The sequence below is a fragment of the Nanorana parkeri genome, unplaced genomic scaffold, assembly GCF_000935625.1.
Source record: "Nanorana parkeri isolate BGI_ZX_2015 unplaced genomic scaffold, ASM93562v1 scaffold56, whole genome shotgun sequence".
Taxonomy (NCBI): domain Eukaryota; kingdom Metazoa; phylum Chordata; class Amphibia; order Anura; family Dicroglossidae; genus Nanorana; species Nanorana parkeri.
The window spans coordinates 1,518,865-1,532,156 of NW_017306324.1; the positions used below are offsets into that span (position 1 = coordinate 1,518,865).

A 13,292-nucleotide genomic window follows, 5' to 3' on the forward strand; every position below is an offset into this window, starting at 1 on the left:
CCCCAGCACTTATCAACAGCACATGCCGAACCTACGCCCTCCCAACCCCCACCCCCGCTCCAAATCAGGAGTGAGAAGCCTAGTAGGGTGACAATACTGCTCCTTCAAAGACTTAGTATGGTCAGTAAGTGTTGTCATACTAAGACAGGAAGTGTGTTACTGGCAGGATCCCCAGGTGAAAATACAGAAAAAAAACACAGAAAAAACGAATGCAGCTACCACATCTAAGGACTGGTAAGCTGTAATAAATAAAATTTTTGTATGTGGGCTTAGATACAATTTTGGAGCGATCACTTTCAGATATTTATTTGAAAGAGGGACTTATCCTCTTTAAATGACTGTACCTTGAATTTCATGATGAGATGCGTAAAATGGAATTCTGCCTCCAAATCGAGTCGAATACTAACTGCTTCCATTCCTGTAAACAAGGACATCCAATAACTGAAGGTTCACATATAAAAGGAACACATTGTGGTTTAGCATATATTTATTTATCATGGGCTAAAAACTAAAATGTTAAAATTATATATTTTTTAGGCAAGTGTGAAATCCTACATATGAATCATTGTTCACATTTGCCCAACTAGTCTCAACCTACTTTGGTGAAAACTGCCCGATCTTGACATAGCTCAAAAGCTCAAGCTTCAATTTACATTGTACACACAACTGACAGTGTGATGGTGACTCCTCCTATTCTCTCTTCTCCTCCTTCCTGCTTCTTAATTAGAGATAAAAGCTACGTCTACGTTGTGCTCATTCTGTTGATTGATTTCAGCAGAGGGTCACCTCATTTACTAAGCTAAGTGGGAAATTCCCTTGAAAAAGTGAAAAGCCCATTTGCCTTTAGCTGGTGTCTCAGCGGCAGAAGGGGAATTTTTAGTAATTCCCCTTCTGCCGCTGCACCGCGTGTCTTGTGGCTTTTCCAGAAGGTCTCCAGGATGTTGTCATATCTGGTGCTATATTTTATGTCATTATTCAATAAAGGAGATTTTGGAAAGTGGAACTATAAATGTGTGCTGTTTGTAACAGGTACACTGCAGGACCTGGGATTCTCTTTGACCTCTTTGCTTCAGCTCTGCTAGCTACACAGCTCAGAGGTCATAGGATTTCCACTCCTCCCTCTTCGTAGGTAGTTATGCTTCCATATTTCCATTAGGGATGGGGCACTGCAAAGAACAATATGGCCCCACGTAGTCCTTCATTTGATTGACAGTTGCACTAGGAAGGGATAGAAGCTCTATTTCAAGCCCCATTCCTGGCAAATAATATAAATACTTCCCACAGAGGGATGATTAAATCACTTCCCACAGATGGTATCACCTCTTCATCTCCTTCCTTGAAGAGAGAAGGGAAGATGGCATATGGCTACTATGAAATAACGCAAAAGGTAATACAGATTGTATGATGTATGCATGCATCCACAAACCCTAACTTGGGTGGTTGTATTAAAAATATATACTCTGATAGATATGATATGTTCTGCTGTATCTGCTTAACGATATTCTGTAATGTATACCGTGATGCCATATATGCATAAAACAAAACCTCAATAAAAAAACTTAAGTTTAAAAAAAAATTATATATATATATACTCTAAAGGTGTTTCCCATCCCAGCCCGTGTATCTAGAATACCTTGCTTTATACACAACACTGATTGGTTAGAATTTTGTCTCTCTATTTTGCCAAACGTTTTTGTGAAGGGTCTTGATATGGAGGCTTTGAAAATGCAGGATTTGCAATTGTGGGGGGTTGAAAATAGTTTACTTTTCTACTAACTGACAGTTATTTAAGACCGGGTCCAGGGGGCATTGTATGAAACAAAGGGTCTTTACAATATTGGAGACTGAATTGGGGCTTTCATGTCTTTTCTCCCTTCGGCTTACCACAGGTTTTGTAAATATTCTCATTATCAGTAGTCCAATCAGCGCCACAATTATAGTATACAAATAGAGAGCTGGAACAGTTTAAAAGTTGGCAAGCTCAGTGTAAGTTGCCTTATATAAACTACCTTCTGAATGCATCTGTTCACAACTAAGGGCTCAATGACACCACAAAGGGTGCGTTAATGTGCCTACAAGGCGCACACCGGTGCTGTGTTGGGCTGCTGGTGTGAACAAGACCCTAGAAGGCGATTTCTCCCACTTCAGAGAGAATTTATTTCACTTCTTATTGTATCTATACTATAGGACAGGACGTTAATTCTCCCCAAAAGGACGCCAAAACATTTTTTTGGCAAGGATCCTTCAGTTGGCCATTTGGATGCCTATCTGATAGACCTGATAGGAAGCCTGAAAAAGCTCATATGGCAAGCTAATTTTAGGGCTGTGGCTTAGCTTTGTCAGCCTGCAGCAGGAAGTACTGTTATTGGCAGGATCTCTAGGTGGGAACTTTGTAATAGAGTCATAAGAAATGATTTGCTTAAGAAAACTCTACACAATGATGTACGATTCCAAAGATACTAAAAAACAGATGTTGGGTTTACATACACTTTTAAGCTTATAAAATATTTTAGCAATTGGGTTTAGATCTATTTTAATAGTGTATAATATAATGTATCCACTATGGTAATGCAGTATGGTATCTGACTGCACTAAACAAATAGAAGTAACATTAAAAAGACCCTATCACCAACCTAAAGAACTTGGCTTTTAACTTGCTAGAAAATTTGGCTACTCCAGGAAGAGTAAAATCCCTAGAACAGCTCCCTCCCTCTTTTCACATCATAACTCTCTCCTCTTTTGGGAGTGTCTAAATACTCTCTATGCTGGCCCAGCTACTCTATCCCTTTATAACCTTTTCTGTGGCTGGTGGGGGAGGAGTGAAGAGGAATACTATAGTCTGTTGGGGATACTGACATCACACTTAGGCCTCATTCACACAGCTTAGAGTCGGTCCATACAGGTCCATGCAGTGTGCACGGCTGTATCGGGCCATTCCCAGGATGGACAGTTGCTGCGTGCGATTGTACTATGGGAGTACACCGCTGCACGCTCACCCTAGCTGTAGAACCCTGCGGGTACAGGTGTCCGTGCTCGGACGCAAACAGGATCCATTCTGTTTGCGCACGAGTACAGACATCCGCAAGGTGCAGCTCGGGCGGGCGTACGGCAGTGTACAGCTGCGTTTCCCCATGGGGAATAACAGGCTGCTGCGTACAATCGCACGCAGCACCTTTCCTTCCTGGGAACGGCCCAATACGGCCATGCACGCCACACGGATCTGTACGGGCCGACTCTAAGCTGTGTGACAGAGGCCTTACTATGGCGGCACCAAGCAACAGTTTTAGGGCATTAAATACTCAAATAATCTTATAGGAAGATTTTTGTTAAAATAATTGTTCTTGCAACAGGATCTCCTCAATAGTCATTGTAGTCCTACCCTTTACTGACTCTCAAACATTTACTCTTTCATTTGTGAACGCCATTAAGGAAAGGTTTGTCATTTAGTTTTACTAGTTCCTTCAATTGTCAGAGTTCCAATTCAGAGTCCATTTTATCTGCAAGTTGCCTTCAGCAAGGGTTAATAGTGTGGCTAGGAGCCAGGAGACTGCTAGCCGCCTGCCCAGCATGATCCATTGATACTTCGATCCCGTTTGTGTCGGCTGCGCTTTTGTGCTGGCAACTGTTTAACTACATGCAAATGTATGCAAATGAGCCTTTAATAGGGAGATTTAGAGCAATTAAGAGCAATTTATTACAATGTTCAAAGCAAGTGAACTCTGTCTATGTCACGCTAGCCCGTTCAATCAGTCAAGGTCCCACAGTTGGTGTTTCGGAAGGAATAAGGCAAGTGATGGCAAATTGGGTGGGCAAATCAGAGGTCATTTATTAGCAATAATTTCTGGAAGGTTAGAGAAACAATATTGTCACTACAGTCATCTGGGAGGGGGGGTAAGTTACAGATGACTCATTTATTTGTTAATTGCAGTACTGAAATGAATACTTCAAACAAAATGTCGGCTTCTCCACTTAAACCCTTACCATTTTCAGATTGCCACCATGTCTTCTCTTCATTAGGCCCTGCCAGGTAAATGACATTTTGAATTCTGTGGCTTCCCCTTTGGTAGGGCACCCGTGAGTCACATATAAAACATTTCTCCGACTCCTGTAATGCAAAAAATAGATCATGAATATAACATCATTCTTTCAAACACAGACAATGTTTTCATAGCTTTTTTGCAGGAGTTATTAGCAAAAATGTAAAATGCCGAGATGGTGGACTGGTGCCAGCCTTGCAGAAATATTGGACTATGGCAGGAAGTAGAGCATGAATATTAGAAGAGGAAATTGCAGTTCTAGAGAACAAGGTAGGAGAGCACTAGAGTGGGGCAGGGCAAAAAAGAAAGATAGGGGAACAGTAGACAAGGTTAAGGTGTACATGTGCTAGAGAAGAAGACAGGGGAACACCAGAGGCAGGGCCGGTGTTAGACTATTTTGCGCCCTAGGCAAGACCAGCTAGTTTGTGTCCTCCCGTTACCGGAAAAGCCTTAACCCCATAGTTCTCCTTTAATTTGAAAAAGCCAATAGCAGACTTGCTATTGAAACCCCTCCCACTGAGCAGAGGAGAGGACCTGAGAGAGAAAGTTGTCTCTCAGTTACGCTCCTCTGCTCAGTGGGCAGGTGCAATAGCCAGCCTGCTATTGGCTTTTGCAATTTGAAATAGATGGGGGGCGCCGTGGGGTGTGAGTGGTCAAGGCTGCGCACTAGGCGTCTGGCTAGTTTGCCTAGTGGCAGCACCGGCCCTGATCAGAGGAGAACAAGGTAGTAGGACACTATACAAGTAGAAGACATGGTGGAGGTGGAAGCAGTGGAACAATAAAGATGGTAAATACTTGAGACGATTAGGTTAGGAGAGGATTACAAAATGAGAAGAAAGCAGTGGTCACTAGAGAAGGAGAAGTTGAAGGTAGGGGAGCACTAAAGGAGATGGTAAAGGAGCACTAACATATTAAAGGGCCGAAGAACACAAGAAAAGGAGAAGGTAGGGGAGTATTTGCAAAGAGGAGCACTAGAGAAAGAGAATGTAAAGAAGCACTAGAGAAGGGAAAAATAGGGGAGCACTAGAGAAGAAAAATAGGGGAGCACTAGAGAAGAAAAAGGTATGGGAGCACTGGAGAAGGAGAAGGTATGGGAGCACTGGAGAAGGAGAAGGTATGGGAGTACTGGAGAAGGAGAAGGTATGGGAGCACTGGAGAAGGAGAAGGTATGGGAGTACTGGAGAAGGAGAAGGTATAGGAGCACTGGAGAAGGAGAAGGTATGGGATCAGTAGAGAATAAGAAGGTATAGGAGCACTAGAGAGGAAGAAGGCAGGGGAGCATTAGAGAAGAAGAAGGTATAGGAGCACTAGAGAAGGGAGCTGCTATGTCCTCATTGTCCAATCACAGGCTGGGGGCGGGTACTAGACCAGGCAGTAATGTTTAGCTACAGGGTAATGGGCAAGCAGGTCCAGGACCTGATTGTGCTGTCTGTCAGGAGTGCCTAAGTGTCAAAAGAGAATGATTTGCTATGTCAGTTAAGCCAGTTCACATATATATTGAGGAGTTGTTTGCCTGGAGTGCAGCTTTAATTTTTACTTTCTTCAGGTATCACCAGCAGTGACAAAGCCGCATTGTACCTCTGGAGAATTTGTGCCCAGAGTCTCAGATAAAGTGTTGGCCCGGTTCCTGAGTTCTGGTTGGCATTTCTGTTATCATTCTGATTAGCCGAGAATGTGTCTCCAAGGACAAGACTATAATAAGGTCTGTGTGTTTATACTGAGGGAAGGGTTAGGAAGGAAACAAATACTTGATGGACCCTAGGGCTCTGTCTGCTCAGAATTTTTGTTCGGCCATGCGTCAGTTCCTGAGCATCCTCCGGACTCTGGTTCTGGTGCTTTTGTGTCATCCTGCAATGAATGCCTATGGGCAATATTATTATGCAGGTGAATTAGCTGCCTTTAGAATGTTAGTGTTATATCATTATAGGAGAATTATGAGGTGAGTGCTTTCCACTCACCTCATAGTTCTAGCCGGCCTGTGACAATGAGACTGTCACAGGTCGGCTCAGTAGATCGGGAGGTGAGCGAACACATACCGGCGTTCGCTCACCTCTCGATCCTGTCACGTCTCTCTGCCGTGACAGGGGAGGGGCTGGATTCCCCCCTCCCCGCTCCGATCCGCCAGCGCTGACTGGCGGAACGGACGGGTACAGCTGGCTCTGCCTCTAGATAGGCAGAGCCAGCTGTCAGTCACGCAGCTGGGCGGATCTCGACATCGATGTCGGGATCCGCTCCGGCTGCGGCGTCTCAAGCCCTAAGCTCGCGGTATACTGAGCTTAGGGTGACGGGAGGACACTAGTTTGTGTCCTACCGTTACCCTAAGGAGAACTATGGGGAAAAGCCTTGACCCCATAGTTCTTTAAAGCTGAAGTATAATATGCTTATATTTTGCCTTCTCTGTTTGCTGATGAAATTTAAAAGAAATTGTAACTTGTAATAAGCCTGCTGGTCTGTGATCCCCCCACCCTCTGCTGGCCGCCTCCCTCTCCGCCATGGTTTTCAGGGTCCCCTACTCTCCTGGGGGGACCCGTGACCGCGGCAGAGTAGTTCAGGATGGAGAGCAGGAGCAGGAGAGCAGAGAACGCTGCAGCCTTCCCATCTCAGCTGTCACAGGAGAGCCAACACCGTGCTGTAGCTCAAAAGTGACAGGTTAAAAAAAAGAGGACCTGTCACCTCCAAATACTATCAGACAGGTGCTTGTTATCTCCTGTGTGATAGCAATAAAGTTAAAGTGAAAAAAAATGAAAAATATTTTTTTTTAAATTATAAAAAAAAAGTAAAAGATATTAAGATAAATAAAAATTTAACAAAATTAAAAAGTGAAAGTAAAAAAATGATAAAGAAAAAAATAAAAAAAAAAAAAAAAACATCCATGCCGCCATCGCCATCTAGTTGTTTTCCCCCATGGGGGGAGTTTGGCGGGGAGGCGTATTGAGAAACCTGGCCTTGGGCAGACGAGTGAGCCCTGGGCACAGCCCACCTTCTTTTATGTCATTATGATATATTTAATATATTACTTTCCACTCCTATTGGCACCATTAGTAAAATAAGGAATGTTATGGTGGATGATGATTGTTACATAGTGAGCTGAGCTTGTTGAAGTCTTATAATAAGATATATGGTTGTCGTACCGAAAGATGGCTGACAATGCAGTACTCCTGGCTAGATTCAATCCCACAGGTGGACGTGGCACTGAGGTTGTTGTCTCGACCAATGAGGAGATTTCCTGTGGCGGGGTAGCATCCTCCATTGGTACACCCGTGCTGGATGGTGTCTGGCTCCTCAGCCCGTACAACCAGAAACAGAGCTATGAAGAAACACATGAATAATCATGAGAAAGGGGTCCTTTTAGGCGCCATTCACACAGTTGTGCTGCACTAACGCACACTTGTCATGCAGCACGTTAACATGCATTGCCGTTTTAGCAGACGTCCATGCTAGTCGGCTGCTCACTAGCGCCCCCAAATGCACTGACTAACCCACCAACAATGCGGCAATCTTGGCAGCACACGGTAATGCACATGCGATGAAGAAGGTGCATTTTAGTGCCATTTACAATGAAGGGTGCTACATCACACCAATGCATGCAATGCACATTTCCGTAGCGCAATGACTTCATCCCTATAAAGGAATCCATTAATGATGTGATACTTGGATTTTTAATAACATTGCACATAGAAAAGTGACGTGCAGTACACAGACCAACCAATCAGATCTCAGCAAATGGGCATGGTTAAAAAAGTGAGAGCTCAGTTCCTTTTGGTTGCTATGGGTTACTGCACTCATTGAAGGGAATTCCTCAAAACTGGAGCAGCTGATTATGGCAACCAATCAGCTTCTTTCTTTCACTTTCAAAGCTTAACTGAACAAACTGTAGAGAGATGCAAATTGGTTGCCATGTTCAACTCCTCCAGTTTTGATAAATTCCCCCTGCTCTGTTTTCCTGATGAATTCTTCAGGCATTATTAACTGTAATTCCTCTCAGTGATCGCGGTGGTGTCATGGCTCCAGCCCCGTGTAGGGTTGCCACCTGTCCAGGATTCACCCGGACAGTTCGGGTTTTGAGTTCTGTGTCCAGGTTTCATGGCAGAAGAAACCCGGACACAAGATGTCTGGCAGACAGGGGTAACCAAAATTAAAATAGAGGCTACTGGCCCCTCACTGAAAATAGTCACAACTGTGATATTTATATATGAATGGGCGGAGCTATTTACATATGAATTATCTACGACTTATTCTCCCAAAAAATGTCAGCGCGACGCTAGAGTGTGTTCGGGTTTTGCTTGAAGAAAAGGTGGCAACCCTAGCCCCGTGTCCTCCATTCACCCGCTCTAATACAGTCATGTCAGGTCACGCCGGGACAGATTCATCTTTACAGTTCTTATCAGAGATCACAGGCTCCATTTACATTTATATACCCAGAAGGAAGTCTCATAACCTGATTTCCAGGACATTCCGTATAACCATCATTCATCACTTTTGTTAGTTGTAGTTGTAGTTTGGCCTGCTCCTGGAAAAGAGAACCTGATTGGTTGACACGGGCAACAAGAACTACTCTTCCCTCGTACATAAGGTTGCCATGCGGTTGATATTATAACCAGCCTGGCCGGTAAAACCGGGACTTGTGACCATTGTTATTAATATAAATGCGATCATAAGAAAAAGTGACGACGCGCAGCTCAGTGTACAGGCGAAGTCATTCGTCTGGCTCATGTGCAACCAATCAGCTTCTCTCTTTCATTTTCACAGCATAACTGAACAAACGGAAGGGAGAAGCTGATTAGTTGCCATAGCAACCAATTTTAACACTTTTTATGAATCTCCCCCCCCCCATGGTATGGTGTCAGCTCTGCTCAGTTATCTGTTGCTAAACCACAGAATCCCTCCCGCTCTCCTTATCTCCATAACACAGGAATTAAGTGTTTTGTAGCCCAAGATGAGAATTAGGAGGGCTGATCAGACTCCTTGAGTTAACACAGAAGGAGAGCACAGGACACGGGGCAGCCCTGAATTTCTGACAGGATCCCCGGGTATTTTTTTGTACTGATCAAAATACGCTTGCAATTATATATTTAACAGGCCAAAGGGGAGCAAGTAAGAGAACATGATTGTCAGGCCTTACGTATACTTTAACCACGTCCCGCAGGCGCACCGCACATATACATCAGCATGTCCAGTGGGTTTTACCGTTTTACTGTACGCAGGTGGAGCCGTCCCCTTAATGAGACTGTTACCTCAGACATCATCTCTTTGGGTTATGTGGGGGAGTCGCAGGCAGAATGGCATGGCTGCTCTGCTGTACAATGTTTGCAGTGTGCCTGCTGCCCCCTTCCGTCCTGAGCGTCCCAGGCTGCTAAGAGCTGGTTGAGGAAATGTGTAAGGGCCATACACATTTCTCCACCCAGCTCTTAGCAACCTGAGACGTTCTTGTCAGTGTGCCGCATGCTCCTGCCAAACGTGACATCACTGGTTGCTAGGAGCTCGGCAGGACGCCTCGCCCCTGCCAAAAAATCTAGGGATGCCTCTGTACGCAGGTATTCACCCAGCTTGCCCGCTGTTACGTACTTAGAACGTGCTCACCTGTGCACTCTCAAGAACAGCTCCCAGTCACTGTTTAAATTCAGGAGCTGGTGGGAACGGGCTTCTGACAGCCAATCACAGCTATCGCATGACTGGGAAACCCGCCTCCCGTCGCTCAAAACGCCTCAATGCAGGGGTGGGCAACTCCAGCTGGGGTGAAACTACAAATCCCACTATACATCTGTCTCTGGGAGTCATGCCTGTGGCTGTCAAAGTGCTGCAATGCCTCATGGGACTTGTAGTTCCAAAACAGCCAGCGGGCTGGAGATGCCACCCATGGGGTGAAACAGAATCGGAATAAACATAGGTCTAGCTTTAGACAAAAATTTAAAAAATAAAAAGGGGCAGACCACTTTTTTTCGCCATCACACTTCTATATTTGTAGGTTGATCCGTCAACCACACAATCCTGAAATATGAGGTCTGGCTGGTAATAAAACCAGGGCCACCTTTAACGCAGGGAAAGAGGGGCAGCTGCCCCGGGCCCAGTCATTGTTGTACGGGCCCAAAGCAGCTGCCCCTTGAGCCCGCAAAAGTTACACATGTGTCCCCGTTCTGTTTGCTATGCGATCCGCATTGTATAGTGTTGCTCTGCCCCTGCATAGTGCGACTGTGTGATGTCTCACGTGGGGTCACGTCTCCCTTTGACGTCTCCTCCTATCTGCTCTTTTGGAAAGCAAGAGTGCATGGCGGGAGATGGGGTAGGTAGGGGGCGGGGGTTTGGGGGCAAGAAAATGTTTGACCAGGGTCCAATCAATATTAAAGACGGCCTTGAATAAAACCAGCAAACTGGATACATTACGGCTCCATATCTCTAGCAGTGATCATACATAAATATAATTCTTCTGCTATTATTGTGGCCCTTCTGGGTCTACAGGTCAGGGCCGCTTGGCAGTCCCAGTCAGCACAGACGGGGCCCGCGAACCTTTTTTTTTTTTCCATAGGCGTGCGTGTTTAGAATTAATGCAAAGCCAACAAAAGGAGATTTGCAGGAAAAATAATACGGCTGAATGAAAAAATCCCTCGCATTCACTGAAAGGCGTTTAGCGTGTCTGTCGCCCCAGCTGGTAGATTAGGCAGGAGATATGCAGGGGGCGTGGCCAATCAAATATCCGTGCCGTGTCAGTACAACTCAGCGAGTCTGAATTTTTCTGGATGAAAACCCCTCTGTGCCACATCCTGGTCCCCCTATTCTTCTCTCCCCTCCTACTTAATCAGACTTCCTACGCTGTCAGAGATCAAAGGCTGCGAGTTGCATTCCGCTCGGGGGGAATGATGAGGTCTGCTGGCTTTGCACCGGCGGGTCCATATTGCCATCAGCAGGTTGGGACACCCAATGAGATTGACTAATTAACTTTTGTGTCTTCTCGGGTTTTGATGTCTGGTGAAGACCAACTCTACATCTCATAGGGTTAGGATGGGCGATGGTTGGAAGAGGCATCAGCTTCGTACATCTCTCAGAAGCTCCAATGGTGGTTAAAGAGTCCCTGTCCAAATCCAAGAGGCCTTTTCCAAATCAAAGAGTCCCTGTCCAAACCAAAGAGTCCCTGTCCAAGAGTCCCTGTCCAAATCAAAGAGTCCCTGTCCAAATCAAAGAGTCCCTGTCCAAATCAAAGAGTCCCTGTCCAAATCAAAGAGTCCCTGTCCAAATCAAAGAGTCCCTGTCCAAATCAAAGAGTCCCTGTCCAAATCAAAGAGTCCCTGTCCAAATCAAAGAGTCCCTGTCCAAATCAAAGAGTCCCTGTCCAAATCAAAGAGTCCCTGTCCAAATCAAAGAGTCCCTGTCCAAATCAAAGAGTCCCTGTCCAAATCAAAGAGTCCCTGTCCAAATCAAAGAGTCCCTGTCCAAATCAAAGAGTCCCTGTCCAAATCAAAGAGTCCCTGTCCAAATCAAAGAGTCCCTGTCCAAATCAAAGAGTCCCTGTCCAAATCAAAGAGTCCCTGTCCAAATCAAAGAGTCCCTGTCCAAATCAAAGAGTCCCTGTCCAAATCAAAGAGTCCCTGTCCAAATCAAAGAGTCCCTGTCCAAATCAAAGAGTCCCTGTCCAAATCAAAGAGTCCCTGTCCAAATCAAAGAGTCCCTGTCCAAATCAAAGAGTCCCTGTCCAAATCAAAGAGTCCCTGTCCAAATCAAAGAGTCCCTGTCCAAATCAAAGAGTCCCTGTCCAAATCAAAGAGTCCCTGTCCAAATCAAAGAGTCCCTGTCCAAATCAAAGAGTCCCTGTCCAAATCAAAGAGTCCCTGTCCAAATCAAAGAGTCCCTGTCCAAATCAAAGAGTCCCTGTCCAAATCAAAGAGTCCCTGTCCAAATCAAAGAGTCCCTGTCCAAATCAAAGAGTCCCTGTCCAAATCAAAGAGTCCCTGTCCAAATCAAAGAGTCCCTGTCCAAATCAAAGAGTCCCTGTCCAAATCAAAGAGTCCCTGTCCAAATCAAAGAGTCCCTGTCCAAATCAAAGAGTCCCTGTCCAAATCAAAGAGTCCCTGTCCAAATCAAAGAGTCCCTGTCCAAATCAAAGAGTCCCTGTCCAAATCAAAGAGTCCCTGTCCAAATCAAAGAGTCCCTGTCCAAATCAAAGAGTCCCTGTCCAAATCAAAGAGTCCCTGTCCAAATCAAAGAGTCCCTGTCCAAATCAAAGAGTCCCTGTCCAAATCAAAGAGTCCCTGTCCAAATCAAAGAGTCCCTGTCCAAATCAAAGAGTCCCTGTCCAAATCAAAGAGTCCCTGTCCAAATCAAAGAGTCCCTGTCCAAATCAAAGAGTCCCTGTCCAAATCAAAGAGTCCCTGTCCAAATCAAAGAGTCCCTGTCCAAATCAAAGAGTCCCTGTCCAAATCAAAGAGTCCCTGTCCAAATCAAAGAGTCCCTGTCCAAATCAAAGAGTCCCTGTCCAAATCAAAGAGCCCCTGTCCAAACCAAAGAGTCCCTGTCCAAACTAAAGAGTCCCTGTCCAAACTAAAGAGTCCCTGTGCCAATCAAAGAGTCCATGTCCCAATCAAAGAGTCCCTGTGATGATGACTGTAAGTGCTTGGGCCAAAATTGTAAAGAAATCTTTTGCTGGGTGATGTGTATTTGTTTGATCTGGACAGGGGCGTCCCGAGGCTGGGTGACACCCGGAGAGGAGACCGAGTGACACCCCGCCGTGACGTCATCGCGCATGCGCGGTCGTCTTATTGACGCCTGCCGGTGGCCATCTTGGTGATGGATGCCGACAGAGAGAGGGGGGGACGTTCACCTGGCGGGATGAGATGTGCCGCCGGGTCCCCTCCTCTCTCCTGACACTGTCGGACTCTCGGTCCATGACCGAGTGCCCGACTTCTCATAGGGGGTGACACCAAATTGACTGTCAGTCATTTTGGTGTCACGCCTTCAATGGTGGCACCCGGAGAAGATAACATTCTGTTTTCTGTGAATTGCTGTCACCACCTATTATGAAATGTTCAGACATTACAAGGCCATCTGATAACATAACTCCACGCTCATTTCTTACATTCCGTACTGGAGATGGGGGATATTTGGAACTCGGTCCAGTTTCTTATTTGGTCATACGGCTGTCTGACTCTTTCCTGTTCATTCTGAAGACTCCACCCAGAATCGATATCTTAAGCTGGCCATATACACAGAGATTTCTCTCTTGTGCAGGCTGCGGGCTGAATGAAAGAAATCGAATTGAATCAAGGT

The 13,292-nt window shown here is 45.5% G+C and overlaps 1 protein-coding gene across 2 annotated transcripts in view; it reads right to left on the reverse strand.

Annotated features, from left to right (window-relative positions):
• LOC108804386 (laminin subunit beta-1-like) overlaps positions 1–13,292 on the reverse strand; it is an 88,255-nt gene that overhangs the window by 51,130 nt on the left and 23,833 nt on the right. For both annotated transcript variants that reach the window (XM_018576101.1, XM_018576100.1), the window contains exons 3-5: positions 7,169–7,344; positions 3,982–4,105; positions 345–418 (exon numbers count right to left, since the gene is read on the reverse strand). In XM_018576101.1, the coding sequence (XP_018431603.1) occupies positions 345–418; positions 3,982–4,105; positions 7,169–7,344 (374 nt within the window). The remainder of the gene's footprint in view (positions 1–344; positions 419–3,981; positions 4,106–7,168; positions 7,345–13,292) is intronic.